Source organism: Coloeus monedula (genome assembly GCF_965178545.1).
Source record: "Coloeus monedula genome assembly, chromosome: 1".
Classification (NCBI taxonomy): domain Eukaryota; kingdom Metazoa; phylum Chordata; class Aves; order Passeriformes; family Corvidae; genus Coloeus; species Coloeus monedula.
Window position 1 is genome coordinate 106697021 of NC_138781.1, and position 20702 is coordinate 106717722.

Consider the following 20702-nt stretch of genomic DNA (forward strand, 5'->3'; position numbering starts at 1 on the left):
TGGCATAAATGAAGAACTTGGGTGAAGAAGTTAGTGAAATACTCCTGCATCTAGGATTGCTTTTGTTTTCACAAGATTAAAGTTTCACTTGTGGAATAATTTTTGGAAATGCTGCAGAAGTTTTTTGAGTCTTCAAAAGCTTAGGCAAATGAGCAGCTTTTTCCAGCTGAGTACTCCCATCTAGATGCAACCTCACATCACTGCAGAACTGGTGCATTGCTGAACATTCAACTCAAGCAAGAGCAAGAAACGGCCTCCATGCTTTTCTATTCCCTAAGCCAAAATCTTTCAAGCAAAGCTTCCCAGACAACATTACTGAATTGCAAGGAGGAATATTTTGTTTAATTCATTAATACAATGTGCTTTTGGTTTATATACTTACACTATGTTACATTGCCAGTTGATTACATTCATAAAACTGCCTCCATGGTAATGACATGAAAAAAAATTCTGACCTTAATAAGGGCAAAACAAATATGGATCAAAATAATGTGATAAGTAAGATTTATTTTCTAGTATTTGCACTATTTTTTTAAAATGTATTTTACATTTAACTTACCTTGGACCATAGAAATGGCTCATTTCTATGTCATTTTTCTTTCTGGTTTTCATGCAGGTATAGAGGAAAGTTTGCATTCTTATTTCTAATTTTTAAAAAAATTGGTGACGAAATTTTGTTCAGATGTGCTGGTGCCAAGCACTAAGTTAAAGAGTTCTAAACTCGAGGTCAGAAGTTAACAAGAGTTTTTCATTTATGCTGGGGTTTAGGTTTTTTGTTCATCTCAGTCCTGAAACTATTTGTTTGAGGATGGAGGATCTGTTCATTATTTCAAAATTTGGTCAGATGTTCTGGATAGGTGGCCTGTTCTGCAATATGTGAACATGAAGATGCTGGATGGCTTTATATAAGCATATGTAAGCATATATATAGAGCAGAAAACTGGTTTTGTTCATGAAATGTTTGTTCATCATTTGGTTATCATATCTTATTCACCTTCCACCATCATGCACAAGGTCTTAGTAAAAATACTAGCAAAGTGAACTTTGTTGTAGATTCTGTTAAAGAATTATTTTAATTTCTGATCTTTCTTTCAGTGTAAATTGTGTTCAATAGTCCCTTCAAGGGTTAACTTTGAGATTTTAAATATTAGAGAATGCATGCAGTTGAGTCACATTTTTGAAATTTTAACATGAACAACATAAATGATCTTTTCTTCATATTGAAGTTTATGAATGTCAATTTGTTCTTAGTATTCTAGATACAGTAAGTAAAGAGATCCTTTTTATTAATATTTTCTGCTTTTCTACTAACTACTCTTGCTTTGTCCTTCTTTATAGAGAGCTATTGGAAAATTTGCTTCAGCCATTTTAGCCTTGCCAAAGTCTATCATTAAACTACCCAAAACTATTCTTCAGTATTTAATCAAAGCAGCAAAGGTACTTGACATTTTGCAAATGCTCACTGTGTGACCCACCCCATAGTTCCTGACGTAGTATAAGTATACCTCTGTCCTCATCTGCATTTTTCCTCTTATATGAATGACTTAAAAAAAATGATGACAGCTAAAGTCTCATTCCTAGTAAATGCAATGCATTTCATCATTTGGAGGGGTCAAGTCACAAGCAAAGTGGTCTATCTTTTTTTACATGTAACCACAGAGAGAAAATGCAGACCCAAATTCTTATTTTCTTTTGATACTGATTGGGCACATCAAGTTGCATGTATCTTATGAACACCGTGGTAATTGATCTCAGAAAGCTGGTGAAAGGTTTGCTAAACACACATTCTTTTCCAAACCCCTTTTTAGCCCTCTATTTTTCTGGCCTGTATCATCACAAAAAAGATTTGTTCATCTTCTCTCTTGCCCTTCTTTAATACATTTAGCATTTCCTAGCTTTGGGCACTGTGTATCATTTTCCACTCCACATGTGACATGACTTTTGTAAGAAGTGAATGTTACAGAATGAAACTACCAGGTCCAAAGCCTAAAAGATACTGAACTGAATGTTTGTGCAGTGGTAGAAATCTAAACTAATATATAGGAACACAGTCTGCTCTTAAAATACCCACTGCTTAGCATAAGTCGTTACATTAAATTTAGTAAAATGCCCTTTCCTAATTCTAAGTTTCTACCCCCTTCCAAGTCTGCCTTTTACCTCTAATTTCTTTATTCACACTATGATTGTGGCTGGTGTACACTTTCACAGTTAAGTGACAATAGAAGATGTTGGCAGTTTCTGACTTCCAGTAAGTTAATATGCTATTAATTAATTCAAGTATCACCGTTCCCCTAGATCACCTTCATTAGAAAACACCTATTACCAAGCAGAGGGAAACCAGGGTCTCTGATGCCACACATTTTCTCATGTGGTGCTTGTTGTGAACAACTCAGACATATAAAAATAAAGGTAAAGACTTTGAGAGATTTGGAAGAGGATCTTCTTTTCAACAGTACCAGAATAATTTTCTCTCCAAGGCTGTATATATTCACAAAACAAAACAAAGTATTTTTCCCTTTTGAATTAATTTAATGTCAGTTTAACAGTTTTAAAAGAATACTTCAAATGTTCCAAAGCAATTTGCATAGGAAAATTCTGACAGCATAAATAAACTAAATAGAAATTTTACCATTCTGTCCTATGAGGGGCAATTCCAGCTTCACTGAGATACACGTGTGTTGTTGTCATTGTCTGCATGTTTGTGATGTGAATTGATTAGCTAGAACTGTTTTGTTACTGTGCTTTTTCAGCTTCTTGCCTGCATCTGTGTGCTTCCCTGCCCTGTCTCTCTTAGAGGCCTGTGTTGCTTAGAAATAGAAGACAATTGAAGATAATTACCATTTTTCAATGAAGACCTTTAAATGAGCAAAAAAAACCACCTTTTGCCCTAAAGAGCTGCGGAGAAGATAAAGTTACTTTAGTTTCTGTTATTGACATACATTTTATGTCACATAGGGATAAAAGATACAAGTTTTGTTCCTTTTTTTCTGTAACCTTCCTTCAAAGATTAAGTGGAACTATTAAAACAGTTACTTTCAGGTAACTTTTTTTACTTTTTTTTACCCCCTCTGCTATATAATTTATAAATAATTTGGGCCAATTCCATGCTGCATGCAGTCATACAGGTCAACAGACTGTTGATCTGTCAGTGCTATGAGTAGGATTTGGTCCCATAAAATACTCTGGACAACTAGGTGGGTATTAATGTCTTCCTTTTACAACTGGAGAAACAGTAGCAGAAGGATTCATAAGTGACTTATCTGAAGCAACAAAGGCATTGTTAAAATCAGGAAGCAATCTGAGGAATTCCTGACTGCCAGTTTTGGGACTGTGTATAGGTAACAAATCTGTAAACACTCCACTGGGAATTACAGAGGGGCAAAAAGTATCTAAGCTGTGAAAAATACACATTACCCGTACAGGGTTATCTCTACATCTTTTGATGCTTTAATTAGTGGATTGCAGCACTTTCTCTAAAAGTTTTCTTTGCTCTGCATCTTGCCTGTAAAATGATTAAGTAGAAATACAGACTTGAGAGATTCAGACAAGGTAGCCCATATGCACAAAAATGTACTAATTCCCAAAGTTCTGAGCATGAATTTTTGTGGGTTCTAATGAAACTTGGGTCACCCACAAGTACTTTCACATTTGGTTTTACACTTACAAAAATAGCACATGAAAACTCAGCAGATCTGCAGGGGAGGTGTTTGATTTGGGATTAAAAGTATTTCCTTGTCCCTGCAGGTCTGAATACATTTACTAAAATTATAGTCCTGCTTGTAGCTTATTCTGTGGCTTACTCTCAGGACATGAGGAACTTTGATACAAATGAATTTTTTCCTTCCAGTTTGTTTATCAAGCCTGGATAACTGACCCTAAAACAGCTCTACGACAGAGGCGCAAAGAGAAGAAAAGTTTTGGGAAAGAGAAGCGAAGGCGAAAAGGATCTGGGGATGGTATGTAACCTTTTCCATTTGAAAAAAACAATATTAACTATTGCCTGTTGTATCTGGTAGTGAAAGGCAGATGAGGTTTAGAGCACAAGTGCCCTCAGTGCTGGCTAGGAGCTAGAAAAATGAGTGAACTTTGGCTGTCCGTCTTTTCCTGCACCAACTCATGTCAAGGTCAGCCATGGCCTTGTCCTTCTGTCCTTTGTAACACACTTTGAGGGAGGTGAAGGGGAAGATGGGATATATGTATTTTCCATGGGGTTGCAAGAGATGCCCAGAACTTTTGGTAAGTAGGAAGATTCAACACATTGCAGAAAACATCAGCTATGTGAAAACGTTTTGGGGAGTACTTGCAATAGTAGATTGTAAAGACGTAACTTTATAAAGCGAATAACCTGGTAGTTAACAGCATTTCTCCAGAATATAGGAGTGTAAATTCCAGGTGTCTGGCCAGAATCAGGAAGAGCAAGGACATTAACCTTTCACTCCCTCATCTCCTAGAAAAGTTTTTCTTTCTGTGCAGGGGTTTCTAGATTTCATCAAAGTCACTCTTTTCAATGGTAAAGTCATGTGTATTCCCAGGGAAAGGTGTTGAAGAACTATTTCATGAGGGAGTTCCCAAACAGCTGTAGTTCAAGTGGAGCTGTAAAAAAAAAGTTCAATTAAATAGCCACATATTATTTCTTTTGGCTACATTTGGCCTATATTGTTCCTTCAAGAAGCTTGAGTTGATACATGAGGAGGAATATAAAGAAATGTTTTAGAAATGTTTTTGACTTTCCATGTTGTACTCACTGAGAAACCCAAATATCCACAAACCCCTAAATTCAGTAGATAGCAAAAGGAAAACTGATACTGATTTTGTTTGGATTTTACTGGCAGTGTAAAATCATTTATGGCTCTGGGGAAAAAAAAAAAAAGCCAAGTTTGTAAGTGGTTTATATATCTTCTTTTTTTTCTCCTTTTCTAAGCTAGAAAATAAAAATTCAAAAGCTTTTCTGGTCAGAGAAGGGCCCATACAGGCCTAATCAGCTGGACATTTCCTCCGTTTGGCCCCTTCACCTGTCAAAAAAGTAGCTTTAGAATTGGGCTTCTGCCACTAAAACCATAACTGCAGTTACTGGGCGTTAGATAGAAGGAGGGTCACTTATTTGTCCTTCACTTCTGCCTGTGATGCTACAACACTCTTCTGCTACAGGCCTAAATAAATGCATGTGGTGGTGTCAAAACAACTCTGCTGCTTCAGGTCAGCCTGAAGGTCCCACTCAATTCCCTCAGGTTTGGTGGGCCAGAGGCAGGACGAGATCAGAGCACTGCCCAGGTTGCCCTTTGCAGGAGATGAAGAAATGAGCTAAAGTGTGAGCCAGAAGAAGGTGAGACTGCTGAGTGTGGCTGAGGAGTGACTGAGAAAGTATCTGGGTTTACACCAACAGATGATCTCGCTTGGCAGCCTACCTAGTAAGAAAATGCCACTGCAAATTGCAATAGAGGGATGGTCATCCATGAACACTTTCACTGACAGGGTTGTCCCTTCACTTGGGTGCTTTAGAAATGGAAATATGCTGCTTTCTGTAATGGTGGTAGGTGAGGAACCAGTCACTATTGCTTAGTAACTCTAGCATTTCCTAACTTGGATGGCATTTACACCGGCACTTCTGTAGGTGTAACACTCACTGCTTTGCTCATTGTTTGCAGGAGGTGGCAATGATGCGGACTGTGAGGACAGTGATGAGGAACCTGTCAAGAAGAAATCTGATGGACCAGGTATGAAGGCAAAATGAGGGTTTCCCTGCTGTTACAATGCACTTGTGACCAGTGGCCTGTCACAGAGACAGCATTGCAATGATCCTCTCTGACTGATGCAGTAAGAGCTTCCTAACTGCTATCAGGTTTTCTACTGCAAGATTTACAAGCCTTGGGTGTAGGAAGTTCTAGTTCTGGACTATTAGCTACTGCACTTACTCTCTAAATACTTTAGTAAATACACCTGCCAGCTCATACTGGATCACTGCTGTATATTTTACTTACAGAACAACTTAAGCTAAGTTCCCAGACCTGATTGCACACAGCCCTATGTTAAAATCTCCATTGATTTTGAGTGTGTTTTAGCAAGGTTAGTATAATGCATATCCATTCAGCAAGGTACAGTAATCACCTCTGAAAATTTATATGTTCCTGATCTTACACATTCTCATTCATAATCAGACTTAGTGCAGTTCTGTAAAACAGAAGAAATGCCAGCAGTTTTCAGGATCTTGCCCTGATTCAAAGTTTTCCTACAAAGAAATATAATAGACCATAAATCCAAGCTTGGCTTCTTGTTTCTAACTGGAGTAAAAGAATAAAACAGACTCTCCTCTTAAGTAAGTCTTCATCATGGCTTACCTTGAGTGAGACTTTGTTGTCAAAAACTGTATTTCTTCTCTGTATAAAATTGTTTCTCACAGCTCCAGTTAGAATTGTGTCCTTGATGACTCCCAGGGCAGAAGATGTTACAAGGATGTGGGAGATGTCATTTCTGTCTCACAAGAGCAGTGGTCTCAAATAAATGATCTGCATTGCTATGAGGATGGGGGGGTGTTGCTGGGACTTGTATTTGTTACTTACTGGCAATGCAGTTATCTGTGTTAAAACACTGAAGTGAATCACTCAAATGCATCTCTAGGGATGTACTGTTATTGCTACACAGGAGTTAGGGGAAAAAGATGGAGGTTTATAATTAATTTATATTGGAAATAAAAAAATTAAAGTGCTTTATATACTTGTTGAAATACTTTGGCCATTCCTAGGTAAAATTTGTTAAAGAAGATGGCTAGAAAAATTGGGCAGTAATTGGTAATGAATCATTAACATCATTACTAGCCTTAGGTCAAATCCTATCTCACACTCTCAGGAAGAGAGAAGCCTTCTCTGTACAAAGTAAATTTTTGTTTCCCTTTTTGAAGATGCTTAGATGCAATTAATCCCCAAAAGATTATTTTTAAACAGTTTTGAAAGACAACAAAGATGCCAGAACAGCTACAGTGTCATTAAAAATGTATGCTAAGACACCTCCATCCCAGGGAGAAAAATGACCTTTCAGATTAGGCTGGAAGTGCCTGGCACCATGGTGACACTATGTCAGGCTAGTGATGGTCAATAGTAAAAATAATTTTAACCTGAGAGTAGTAAGTTCTCGTGAAGTCAGTAGCAGAAGTTACAAATTGGAGAGGAAGAGTGTGGGTTAAAAAAGAATGTATGCTGTAAGTTTTCGTGTTTGTGTGCTGTTCTATTATCACCTACTCATAATATTTTCCAAAATTCAAAGGGGATGAATTGTCCTTGAAGTAGAAACAGCTTTCCATTTAATTTCTAATGGCAGGAATTCCTTACTGTCAAAACCTGCATGTTGAATGCTCCTCCAATTCTAAATGACATAGAAAAGACCTGAACAAAAGGGCAAAATATTATTGAAATAATTATATGACCAAGTGAGGGGTGCTAAATGCTCCTGTGCTCAGTGCCAGCAGACCAGTTCCACGGCACTGCTCTGGTAAATGGGACATACTGCCATATCAGCACCCACTTTTCAGGAAGGTTCCACTAATGATATTTTCCCATAGTTTCTCTCCACATAAATGTGCATACAACCCTGCCTGAACAGGGAAATCTTTTGCTTTATTATAGCTTCCCTTTTGCAGTCTTTCTAGGGAGCTGTGCACTCACTCTGCAGAGTTTTGCGTGCCATCTTGTGGTATAGCTAAGAAGTGAGGTTGTTGAGAGCATCATGCATGGCAGATTACTGACAGTTTTCTACTATTTCTTAGTATTTCTTATTTCTGCTTAATCTAAAATGCATCTTTACCTGCTGCTCTGGGCTTTGAAACCTAGCAGGGACAACTAGCTCTGGAACTGACTATTGGAAAGATTTTTTTTAGTATTTTATAGATTCATACAATCATAGAATGGCTTGGGTTGGAAGGGATCTTAAAGATCATCTGATTCCAACCCCCTGGCCATGGGCAGGGACACCTTCCACTAGACCAGGTTGTTCAGAGCCCCATCCAACCTGGCCTTGAAACTTGCAGTACTATATGAGAATTCTAGAGTGGTGTGTATGTTTGTGAGTGGATGAAAAATAAGTTGAAAGTGCTGGTTTTCAGATGAGAAATACCATTATGAATGCCAAATGAACTACTGAAATGAGAAATTAACTTGAGACAGATGTGTTGAACAAAATAAAGCTACTATTGTTGGTGTACACCCATAAGCCTTATCCATGGGAAAGTGTACTCTTTTGCCAAAATGGTGCAAGAATAAAGTTTTATAATTATTATTTGCCCTGTTATAGTTGTGCTTGTTGATCTGAGATCACTGATGGCACAGTGCAGCCTACTTAAATAAACAGACACTTGGAAAACAGTAAATACAGGAAAGTGTGATTCAAAGTGATGTGATGTCACATTCAGAGACTGTTTAGGCAGGTTAGACTTTAAAGCTCAGCTTAGCAAGGTTCAAGCACAAAAGGCAAAGTTTGTGCAGAGAGAAACACCCACAAGTAATTAGACACTGAAGAGGTTCAGCTCAACACTGAGGACTTGACATAGAAGTGCTAGATGACATAGAAGTTCAGATCACAGGACCTGGGGATGTTGAGTGGTCTCAGGAGATGCCCAAATCCTTGGGTTTCCTTTTACAGACCCGTGCATACAGTGTCTCTCTAAAATCAGGAACTGTTTATTTGACTAATGATTTCAGGACCAAGGACTCACAAGGTGGAAAAGGGATTCCAGATGATAAGCCCAGGCATACAGTTAGGAAAATGGCCCAGACAGGCCTCTAGCCATCTTCAAAGATTCCTTAGTATGACAGGGTCTCGCAGCCTGGTATATTATTATTAGACAATAAAAGAAAAATAAATCTAACTCCAGGCAAAAGTACAATAAAAGATATTTGTGTTCACTAACTCTCTGTTGCTTTTGCTCTCCCTTAGATAACATCATCAAGAGGATATTTAATATCTTGAAGTTTACTTGGGTCCTTTTCCTGGCAACGCTGGACAGTTTTACAGCTTGGCTTAACTCCATCTCCAGAGAACACATCGATATCTCCACTGTGCTCAGGATCGAACGCTGTATGCTGACCAGGGAGATTAAGAAGGTAACCCCTCGGCCTTTTTTGTCTGCTAATGCCATTTCCAGCTTGGTGGAAAACAAAAAGCTGTCTTTTCACATCACAGCAGTGAGGAGGAAAATTATGAAAATCTCACATTCACATGCATTTTAAAAATGAGTCTGGACATTTTTACTGCTTGCTGGTTTATAAATCCATAAATAATAAATTATTTGATTTATTACCTGGACACAAAACAAATTATGGGAAAAATAATTCTTTGAGAGGTTGATGTAAGGTTTTGGCTGAAACACTTCTGTAGTATAGTGTGGTTCTGAGGGGACACAATAGATTCAAGAAGGGAGGAAAAGGCATGGTATTTTAAACAGCTCAAAAACTACCTCAGTTTGCATATTTCACTCTTCTTGTAGCTCAACTTGCACTGGAAATGACTGACAATGTACAGGCATACATTTGTTCAGTGAGAATGAAGCTATGTGGTCCTTCACAAGCTAGCTGCATATTAGCAAAACCCATTATTAGCAGAGGTTAATGTTGTTACTGTAACTAGAAGTGTATTTAGATCTTCCAAATGCAAGTAGATGATACAATTCTTACCCTTTACGCCAGGCCTGCATTGAAGCTGGAAGATAACTTGTGCCATCATTTCAGAGTCAGGATGTCATAATGGCACCAACATTTATCGCTGCAGAGGCAACACAGCATGTACACAAACATACCTAATTAAAAACCTGAGTGTCAAATTTTGTTCTTAAGATTTTTAAATTTTTTTTTTTTTTTTTTTTTTTTTTTTTCACAAAACATCAGATTTCGAGTATTGTAGTTTTGGGACACTGTAGAGGACCAGAATTGAAATACTGGAAACTATTAAAATTAGTAAAGGAAATACAGGCAATATTTTAGACTATTTTTATTATCTTAGCTGGAAAAAGTCCTTGCATAAATTAGAAAAATTACTGTTCAAGAATAGCAATCTCCCCTCTCAGTGTATGATCTGAAGTCAATGCAACCACTAGTGGAATGACTTGGATGTGTTTCTGCCTAAGAGCAGAAAATTCTCAGTTTTATCCTTATGACACACCTTTAGAATTCTGATTACAATATCACAACCAGAAAGACTTGATCCTGTGCCCAGATCTGGTCTGACAGTTAATAAAACTATTCTTTCAAACTAGCTTGATTGTGAAGCCACAGAGAAGGAGTAAAGGTCTTCAGTGTTTTTTTCATGTTTTTCCATCTGTGTCCGTAATTCATTTATAAATTTTGATTTTGGGACACTAATTAATATCTAGATCAGTTTGTATATGAAACCAGTTTCTTGGGTTTTTTTCTGTTTAAAAATTCTGCTACTTGCCAGTAATGATTGTTCTGAGAGTCAGTAAAGCTATCTAAAAGAGGTCCATCAAAAGTTGCTGGACTACACATTGAGTCCACTCCTCATTCCCATGCTGAAGGATCTGCAGTCCATCCAGAGGAGCTCTGGTGGCTAAATATAGCCTGAAACCACGTGGGTTCCTCCAGCTTTGCTTGAAAACCAAACACTTCGGGCCATGGTAGTTTAAGTCAGAATCTGACTTGCACTCGGAGAAGGAACTACAGGTGAGAGTTTGCTATTTAGTAGGAAGATGTCTGCTCAGTCCTTAATCTGTTACTTGCCAAATTACAGAAGAAACTGCTTCCTCAAAGAATACACCTCCCCCTGGCCATGTATGTCAACCTCTACTCTCTTCTACAGGGAAATGTTCCAACACGGGAGAGCATCCATTTATATTACCAGAACCATATGATGAAACTTTCTGAGGAGTCAGGACTGGACTCAATTGATAAAAATCCCAGTCAAGCTTCTGGTTTGCAAGCATCTGAAAGAATGGATAGTTTAGATTCAGCAGCATCTCGTGACAGCATCTCCAGGTATTGATTTAATTTTATTCTGTGAAAGACACAGGGATCGTGCAGTAGGTGTAATATTAGATACTGTCTAAGCACTGGTTAACTTTCTAATCAGTGCTGAATTCTATTTTGATTTTTCCATGCCATCTTAATAGTGAAAACTACCATATGTTACTATTCCTTTATAGTGATGGACTCAGTTTTTGGCTTAACTTCTTTTCCACTGCATAGCTATCTCACTGCTTTTAGTTTCCCCTAGAATTAGGAGTCATTGGCATTGGCATTCTGTTCTTGTGAAAAGCAGTGGAACATAAGAGGTGCTGAGGATGCTTCTGTGAGATAATGGTTTAGAAATTCAAGCATGTAATTTGTCAAGGGACCATTCATTGTGAATATTTTGTCTTTGTAAAATAAATTGTTGTCTGTTGTCCACAAATCAGAAAGGGCTTCACATTGGAAGAGATTCTGCATTTGAAAGAACAAAATCCCCTCTCATACACCCAGGGCAAAAACCATCTGAAGAGCCTGCTTTCCCAACTGCCATGATTACAGTCCAGCAGAGCTACATGGTTGTTAAATCAAATACCCAAACTAGTTCAGGAAAACCACCTTCCTCACTCTTTTCTGCAAACGGATGCCATCAAGTCCCCTGCCAAAATTATTGCCTGCTCCTGCTGCTTCATGCACACAGAGGCACACACATTCACTTCCTTCTCTTACAGAGGCAGTCTGTTCCCACCATGTCCCTGGTGTTCTTGACTTTTACGATTCTGCAGAATTTGTATAACATGAGGGGGAGAAGGGAGGGCTTTGGAAATCCAGCTGTTTCATAATCTGTGGCCTTCTGCTGTCTCCTTCTGTGAACTGTGGCAGAATCATATTGTGTTTGATACTCCCAGCAAACTCAGATACTTCTGTGTACAGTAAATTATACATAGCTTTTACTAATGACATATGGGTAGATGTCAGCAGACTGAAAATAATGAGGGGTTGTCTTCCTTTCTGATAGTATTGAAAAGCAAGGGTAAGAGAGTGCCTGTGAGTACTATGCTTGAACAAAATATCCACAAATTGCTCTTCAGTGAGCACTGGCCTTTGAGAGGTTCACTCCAGTAAAAACACCAAATCTAAGCAAATCTTTCTCAGTGGCTTCTTGCCCAACTGAGCAACACCTTTGTGTTTTGTCTCAAAGTTTTACAGGAGTCAAATGATGTGGGAAAAAAGTCAAATTCTGTTACCAGCTCACTTGGACCCACTTTGGTATCTGCAGGGCAGATTTTAACTCCACAAAGTTCAGTCTCACCTAAAGAATTAATAGTAGTATCAGTCCTGCTTTCATTAAATAGTTTTTAGTTGCCCTGTTTACCGTAGATAGAAGCTATCATTACTATGCAATCATTAAACAGGAACTTTAACCATAAACAAAAGGAAGCCAATTCCAAAATTAATTATAAAAAAGAAAAAGAAATCTTGTCATTTTCATGTATAGATTCTGCCTCTTCACTGAGATGGTATCCAATGCTGAGCTCCACTTGTGTCTTTTTCTTTTTTTTCCAGAATAACCACCCATTTTTCACCCTGCTTTAAGCACACTTGCACGTTTAAAATCTCTTTTCAAACTCAGAGAATTCAGTGATTCTGTGGTGCTGCTTTGCAACAGAAAAAGTTAAATCTTTCACACGGGTTTCTGTCATCTCCATTTCCTTTGAAGAAGTGACAGGATTTATAAACAAAGGAATAGAAAAGGCAGAGTTATGACTGATTTTTCTAATCTCAAGTTCTCTTTCTGGTAATGAACAATCAAATATTCTTGCACTGAGTATTATGAATTGTGGACATCTGTGGACATAGACGAAGCAATAATGAGTCTGTTGATTGAATGATGAAGCCATCTGTCTATTGGGGCACTCTTGCATATCTCTTCAAGGGATTACAGAAGTGCCTATGACATTTTTTAGAAAAGTGAAGTGTTTTAAACTTGTTATGAGTTTATTGATTTTTTTTAATTGCTCAAACAAGAGCAGGTGGCAGTTCGTATTTTAAAGTAATGATTTCCAGTAAATGTAGAAGTGACTAATTAAATCTCAAGCATCCCTGTGGTCATGGATCTCAGGTTGCAATGGAAAATTTTGGGAAGGGGTAGAGGGTTTCTGTTCTGCTTATCCTTTGGTTGCACTACTGAAAATTCTATAGTGGACATTAGGTCCCTGAGTAAGGTGAACACATCTGGAAGCACACAGGAATGCTGAAGAACAGAAGCTATTCCATTATAATAAGACATAATCCTCAGTGCTCAGGATAGGAATTACTGTAGGTAAACCCTGGATAGCCAAAGAGAAAACCCCTCCTGATCAGCTGCAGGAACTGTAAATTTCTGGTGAAGTTCAGGGCTGACTCTCATAAGTCTAATCCAGGGATGTTGTTCTTAGCCTGGATAAAGCTCTAAATGGACTTTTGTACAGTGTCCTTTGTGGTTTTTTTCTTTTGGTAGGGCTGTCATTCATTCTCAGTCATTTTTCTACACATTAGAAAGTATGATGTATTCATAAGGTATTTGTTTGGTATCTCTTTCTGTATAAATACTCTCATGTATCCTAAAGGCAAAGTGCAAAGTTCATATGGGCCAGGAGGAGAAGAGGCTGATGCTGTTCATTGCCAAGCTCTTTGAGGAACACCACTGGAAGGGATTGGAATCTACTATGGCAGAGCATTTTCTGCAGTTTGTTTCCATTCGACTGATGACCTGTTTATTAGGTTAAACAGCCTGTGAATTCCAGTAAGATGATTGGGAACTTACTAAAACTGGTTGGCTGCCTTCATGGGGCTTTGCCTACAATTATGTAATAGCAGCTAGACACAGGTGCTAAGACAGATTTCAGGTTATCTATGGTTTTGTATCCCGTTCAGTTTGTATTCATTTTTGTGCATTATGAATAATGTTTTCAGTTCTTGACTCTACCTTTGTGTAGACTTTTATAAGAGCTGAAGGAGGAGGAGCTTAAACACCTCTCAGGGTGTTTAAGAACACCACCTTTTATCTGTGCTTCCCTCACTAGAAGGGAGAATAGGGCTTGAGGCAGTGAGTACTGGAGAGGTAACTCACCTAGGGAGGCAGAAGGAAGGATGAAAGGAGAACCCCTGTTTGGGCTGGATCAAAGTCCAGTTTAGGCCTGTGATTGTTAGGGATTGATTGGGATTTTTTCTTGGAGGCATGGGGAATGTAGTAGTAGTCCAAACAGATAATGCCAGTTAGTAAGTAGCCTAGGGACAGAAAAAAAAACAACCCCAGAAAAAATTATAATTCACCCACTAGGCTATTAAACTCTTTGAGAAGGGTAAACTTGTTTAGCAAAAAGGAAGTCATAAACTTAAAAATTTTCCACTCACTGGGGATAAAAACATCTCTGCTATATATGTATATATGTATCCCTATTTAAAATGGATACCTGATTAACTTCATATAAAACATTTGAACTTGGGGCTTTTAATGAACATTCCATTTTAAAAACCTAGTCATTGTATGATTTCAAGAAGCTGATGTTTCCAAGGTCTCCAAAAACACAAATTCTAAGTCACTCAGGAAGATATGGTTGGATCAAATTTATGTGATAGGCAATGACTTGAGTCAACATCAGCTTTGCTCAGTGTGAATCTCTCCACTTCATTGGTGTTCTCATGTCCTCCACATTGGGAAGCATGTTCCTAAAGCACATAAAGAATACACAGACTGTGCTTCAGGTGTTGACTCGTGCATCTCCTGATATTTGAGGATACAGTGCAGCTGCTCAGTCAGTAATTACTCTGATGATTCATTCTTCATTTAAAACAGCCTTAAACCAAATGTTTTTATCTATTGGGATTAATAGATGTTTTTCCTTTGATTTTTCTGGGAGCAAGGTCAGAGCTGGCATGTTTAGGAAGGCAGCTGGCATATGTTTCTTCCATTGAAAATATATGAGTGGGCATGTGAACATGAACAGCTGCTCTGCTTAAGGCCCTTGGATGGTTCCCTTTAACTATGTCTGCATTTAAAATCCTTCAACACCTTAGTATTAGGTGTTGCCCTTCAAAAGAATAAACTCAGCCCTTGAGACCTAAAATAACACATGCATAAAACATCGTAGCACATAGACAGAAAGATCGTCTGCAAAACCGTATTGTCTCCTTGCTGCCATCTTCCCATATTTTAGCACCAAAACCTCACTGATAGAGCAACAGCTGGGCCATATTCCATGTGTGTATGTGCAGAGGGAAACCTCCTCCCTCAAGAGCTCCCTGAGTTAGTAACACCGAGCTTCAGCTGACTTCCATGCTGCTGAATCACACTTCCAGGGCAGACGTCCTGGCTCCATACACCATGCAGACAGCCCTCCAGGTTTTGTCTGGAGGGCCTTGTGTGCCTTTGTGCACACACAGAAATAATGAAGTGGCTTGTAAAGGGTTTTGGCCAAGTGAACTGGCAGGACAGAGGTGCCCCTGCCATTGAGGCGGTTCTTAAGGAAAATATTTCACAATGCCATTGGTATCTTGGTGATTCTTTTCTTCTGTTCAAAGGCCAAGGTATGCTTTTAGCCTCAGTCAAAAAAGCCATTCTGTCAAAAAAGATCATCAGTGGGGGTAGGCCTAAGAATAACTGCTTCTTCTCTCTACGTATTTTGTTCTTTCCCCTTCATTTTCCTAAACACAATAATTGCAGACTATAACCTCATGCCAGTGGATTTTTTTCCTCACTTCAAGCTAGCAAGACCAAAGGAATGTGGAAAATGCCATTGCCCTTCCTTTCTGACCTCTTTCCCAATTCTCTGTACCCCTGGACAAACATAATGCTTGCCAAGGAAGCAAATCCCCTGCTGCCACTTTCCAGGTGTAATACAGATGGAGTCAAAGAAGAAAAGTAGAGTGTAAATCCTGAATTTTGGGGTCTTTTCTTCTTTCATTCTATCCGAGAGACTCAGGCAGGTCACTGCATGTGTTAAAACACCAGGCCACTCAACTCATTTCATTGACATCTGTGTTTGTCAAAGATTTTTACAGGAGAAATAATCTTTTTACCTACCATATCTCATTAATGTATTTGCTTCTTTCCTGTTGCTCTGTTAAATGCTTGTATTTAATTATGTACTCTCTTTCTCATAACTCATCCAGTTCTTTTCTCCAGTTACACATGAATGCTCAATGTATTGTGTATGTCTCTGGTGTCCTGTTGTATTTGATAAGTGAAAGGAGATAAGGGTTTATTATATCTGTTCTTTATTTCAAGATGCGCATGTTGCCGATTTTGAAATACTGTGATTGAAATCAATGAAATCTTCTGGAAAGAATCATCAGAGCTTCCTAGTAAATATCAAAATAAAAGCCATCCCATGCAGAGCAGGTTATATTTGGCATGCATTTACTGGCTAAGTAACATATCCGATTTGGCTCTTTGGTTTGGAAAGAGGATTAGCCAATGTCTGACAGCTATTTTTCTATTTGTGGAATATGAGCTTACTCAGTTTTAAGGGCTCTTCTAGGAAGTTGGCTTGTACCTGTGTAAAAAGGCTCAGCACAGTATATCATTAATAAAATAGAATTTGTACAGAGGACATCCTTTTCTAAAACATCCTTGTGGAATCTGGAAATTTTGGGGGTAAAAAACCAAAATAAAACCTGCTCACATATATAAGTCTGTTCCCCTGGAAAGCGTGTAGAGCACTGTGTTGGTTCCGTAACTGCTTGAATAGTGAGTAGATGGCCTCCTATCGCCCCTATGTGAAATTGACCGTGACTAACCTGTGCATAGAAATGTGTTTCCGTGGTGACTCCAAACAAATCCTTATCTTCTCTCTGAACCTTTTTTTCTCTGTGTCAGTGTTTAGCTGCATGGCGAGCATATGTGTTTACTGAACCATGTGTATCATAACACCATTTGGATTTAACACTGTCTCTGTAACTGTTTGCGCTGCTGTAGCTGCTACACTGAAGCAACCATGCTGTTCTCAAGGCAGTCAACCCTTGATGATTTAGATGGACCAGACTCTGTTCCTAAAACAAGTGAGCGCGCTCGACCTAGGCTTCGTAAAATGCAGAGCATGGATATGTCCTCCTCATCAGCTGACAGTGGCAGTATAGTGTCAAGGTGCTTAACTCATGCATGCTTTGTTCACTCGTTTACCCATACCATTGTTCTGACTGCAGTGTACGTGGATCTGTGTTTGCAGACACGTGGTGTGCAGAGTGGTTTGCATGGTCAAAGGAAGCTTTACGCCCTCCTGTGTTGTGGCACGGTTCTGAGATTCAAAGTCAGGATCACAATCTAGGGTTCATTTGCTGTTTCACTTCTTGTTCTGTTTGGTTTTGTTTTTGTTTTTGTTTTCATCCTTAATTGATGTATTTTTTAAAGTTGTTCCATAGCATTACACTGTGTGTATAAAAACAGGCTAAAGTCTGTATTCATTCAGTCTTATTTTCAGAGTTACTGAGCTGATGGCTGTTCTTAAATTGGAAGCTGGAAGCTAGGTTTCTCAGCTAATCACTTACCCTAAATATGGGCTGAGATGTGTAATTTTAGAAATTAAGATAGACACCATTGTGCCAGTTTTTCAGTTTTTATTTTTGTCCATATAGGAAAGATTTCTAAATATGTTTTGATCACTTTAGAATTGATTTACAGTAAGGTGCTGCAGTTAGGAAAGGGAAAACAGTTATGAAAAAATAGCAACTAATATTAATATCCAGTGCAAGAGAAAATTTTTCAGAGCTGTTTACTCAGTTTTTAGCAGGTAAAACCCAGGGATTTACATGACATTGGGAAGCAGTGTTTCAACTCATTTTATAAATATTATAAATCAGAAATTTTATGTCATTTTGCATCATTGTTTTTCAGTGTTGAAAGTGTTTGACAAATTTTTGGAGTCAATCAGTTTTGGAATTTTGGGATTCTATGATTTTGTGCATTTTAACCAGGATGAGTGCTACTGTGAATCATCCAAACACACATCATCATAAGTGTTACATGTTCTAATTAAAACTCTGCTACAAAAAAAAGTGATCTAACATAGCCACAGTAAGTTTGGAAGCAGCGTAAAAGGAAAAAAAAAAAAGGAAAGTTAATTTTTAGTTTTGGCAGAAGATGATAGTGCCAATGGCTTTGCCAATGCCAGTTTTCTCTAAAAGGTTATAGTTTATGTGAAAATATGGCCCCATTAATTTCATAGGAGCTACAGGAAACCTTGTTTTGTCTCTGTGAGATACAGGGATATGCAGCCAACAAAGACACTGAGTTGGTGCCTGTTGTCTAGGCTGTGGAGTGGAATGAGACTAAAAAGAGAAAGAGTGATGTTCAAGGAGAGAGGTAAAAAAAATACTTGAGAGGGAGCGCCACAAATGTGATCGGAGGGCTAGAGCACCCCTTCTATGGAGACAGGCTGAGAGAGCTGTCCATGCTGGAGAAGAAAAGGTTCCAGGGAAACTGCAGAGCAAACTTCCAGTATTTAAAGGACAGCTACATGAGAGCTATAGAGGGAATTTTTACAGGGTATGGAGTGATAGGACAAGGGGAAATGGCTTTACATTAAAAAAGGGCAAGTTTAGATTAGGTACTAGGAAGAAATTCTTCATTCAGAGGGTGGTGAGACATTGGAACAGGTTGCCCAGAGGAGTTGTGGATGTTGCATCCCTGGACGTGTTCAAGGTCAGGTTGGATGGGGCTCTGAGCAACTTGGTCTAGTGGGAGGTGTCCCTGCCCATGGCCAGGGGGCTGGAACTAGATGATCTTTAAGGTACTTTTCTACCCAAACCATTCTATGAGTCTATGCAAAGCCAAGAATAAGGAAGGTCAATCAAGCAAAGAACTGATCAGAGTGCATCAGACAGTTGAATAAGGAAATAGATACATACAGAAGTAAAGCAGGCAGGTAAAGTAAAAAGGAAGACTGTATTGAAGAACACAGGGCAATCTAAAGGTAAGCAAGATACCCTGTTACTGGAACAGTTTTGTAATTTGGTTTGTATTTCTTCAAGCTAGCAATTTACATGGTCTTTTATTTGAATCAGAGTTGATATGTGCATGTTCAGTTCATGTTCCAGTTGTATACAACAGTCGTACAGTGGTTGTTAAAAGCACTACTTTTGGAAGCAATGCCATGGCTGCCTATCCTTCACCATGGAGCATGTCTTAAATAGATGTAATAGCAAATCTTGACTCTGTTCAGAAATGTTTGAGCTACTTTCAGAAAGGTAGTGTAGTTTCTCTTGCTGATAATATTCATTTGCCCTTTGCTGGTGTTAAAAGATGGTGAAGCACTGTGAGTTCAGTGGGATTTCATTCAGGGAAAAGATGGACCCAGATGTTCCATCTGTATAAGAGGAGATCAGGATGATATCTTTTCTACCAGACCATATGAACTTTGGAGGCCTGGGAATGCAATGAGGTTGCTTAGCTGTCTGCATAAAGGTACAATTAACAAACTTTGCTTGATCATGGCTCTTGGAAACCTCAGCTCACTCTCTTCATCCATCTCCCACAGTGAACCTACGCAGGTCACCATGCTCTATTCCCGTCAGGGGACCACAGAAACCATTGAGGAGGTAGAAGGGGAGCATGAGGAAGAAGGAGCTCATTCTGCATCAAGGCTGGAGGAAGAGGAGGTGGAAGATTATAGCCTGGATTCAGAAGGAGCTGCATATACTCCAGATACTGATGTGCCATTGTACTCCACGGTGGATAGCAATGCAGAAGCTCCTCCTTCCTATAGCAAAGCTGTCAGCTTTGAACATCTTCCCTTTGGCTCCCCAGATGACTCAGCTGGTAAGAGCCTCATGATGGTGAGCCCAGATGACAGTCGGACAGACAAACTCGACACGATTCTCCCCCCACTGACGCACGAGCTAACAGCTAGCGAGCTGCTCCTGAACAAGTAAGAATCCTCAGCCATGAAAAATTGTTGGTCACTATGTGTAAAGTTTTGTCCTTACTTTGGGTTTTTGTCTCAGAACTACCCTGCAGTTTCTGATACAGACCTTGTGCTAAGTTTGGTTTAAGGGAAGAAGCTCATTTCCTGTGCAGTTGTTCTAATTACAGATTTCTAAAGTGACTCAAATTCATCTTGGAAGGAATCTCTGCTTTCTCCCTAGATACCGCATTTAATTGTTCCAATTAGCATTGAATTTCTGTGCTGCAATTGTCTTGGGGTCAAGGGCTTTTCTAAATATTCTGTGTAGAGAGGGCTTCTCTTCTCCAGGCAACTATGATTTCAAATGAGTTTCCTCCAGGGCTATCTGGGAAAATGTTTCTCCTTCAATTATTTTGGATTACTGTAAGGGAGACTCTGACCTTTGGCAGTTTTTGTTTAAGCCAATGGGAGCTGAGGGTTATATAGAGACACCACCTTGCTAGGTGCTTCATAAGGGAGAGGATGTTCCCTTCTTTGCCCCTTAGACACTGTGCTCAGTAGCACAACCAGCATTGAGGTGGGGATGGTGCCACTGCACTCCTTCATCTGCTTTCTGGCCTGACTCAGTTGGGGAGGGCTTCCCCAAATACAGGAGCAAAATCTTAAACCACAGAACTGCCGTTCAGCCTGACTGCACCCACAGAGAGAGAGGGTGGATAGATCTGACTTTGTCAGATGCAATGTCTTGTCTTCTGGTTTTCCATAGCAATTTTTGCTTTTCAGTAAGATCTCTTCTCAGGCCAGGAAACTTTATGAAAAGCAGAGAGAATTATGAAGAGTGTATGAAAGTCACTGCCTTTATATTTATTTGAGTCAT

The 20702-nt window shown here is 39.0% G+C and overlaps 1 protein-coding gene across 1 annotated transcript in view; it reads left to right on the forward strand.

Annotated features, from left to right (window-relative positions):
• Window positions 1-20702, forward strand: part of PIEZO2 (piezo type mechanosensitive ion channel component 2) — a gene marked incomplete at both ends in the record, with an annotated part of 288576 nt that overhangs the window by 249386 nt on the left and 18488 nt on the right. Inside the window, 7 exons of the mRNA XM_082284749.1 lie at window positions 1339-1437; window positions 3848-3956; window positions 5646-5714; window positions 8923-9089; window positions 10798-10973; window positions 16903-17070; window positions 19460-19849. Coding sequence (XP_082140875.1) covers window positions 1339-1437; window positions 3848-3956; window positions 5646-5714; window positions 8923-9089; window positions 10798-10973; window positions 16903-17070; window positions 19460-19849 — 1178 coding nt within the window. The remainder of the gene's footprint in view (window positions 1-1338; window positions 1438-3847; window positions 3957-5645; window positions 5715-8922; window positions 9090-10797; window positions 10974-16902; window positions 17071-19459; window positions 19850-20702) is intronic.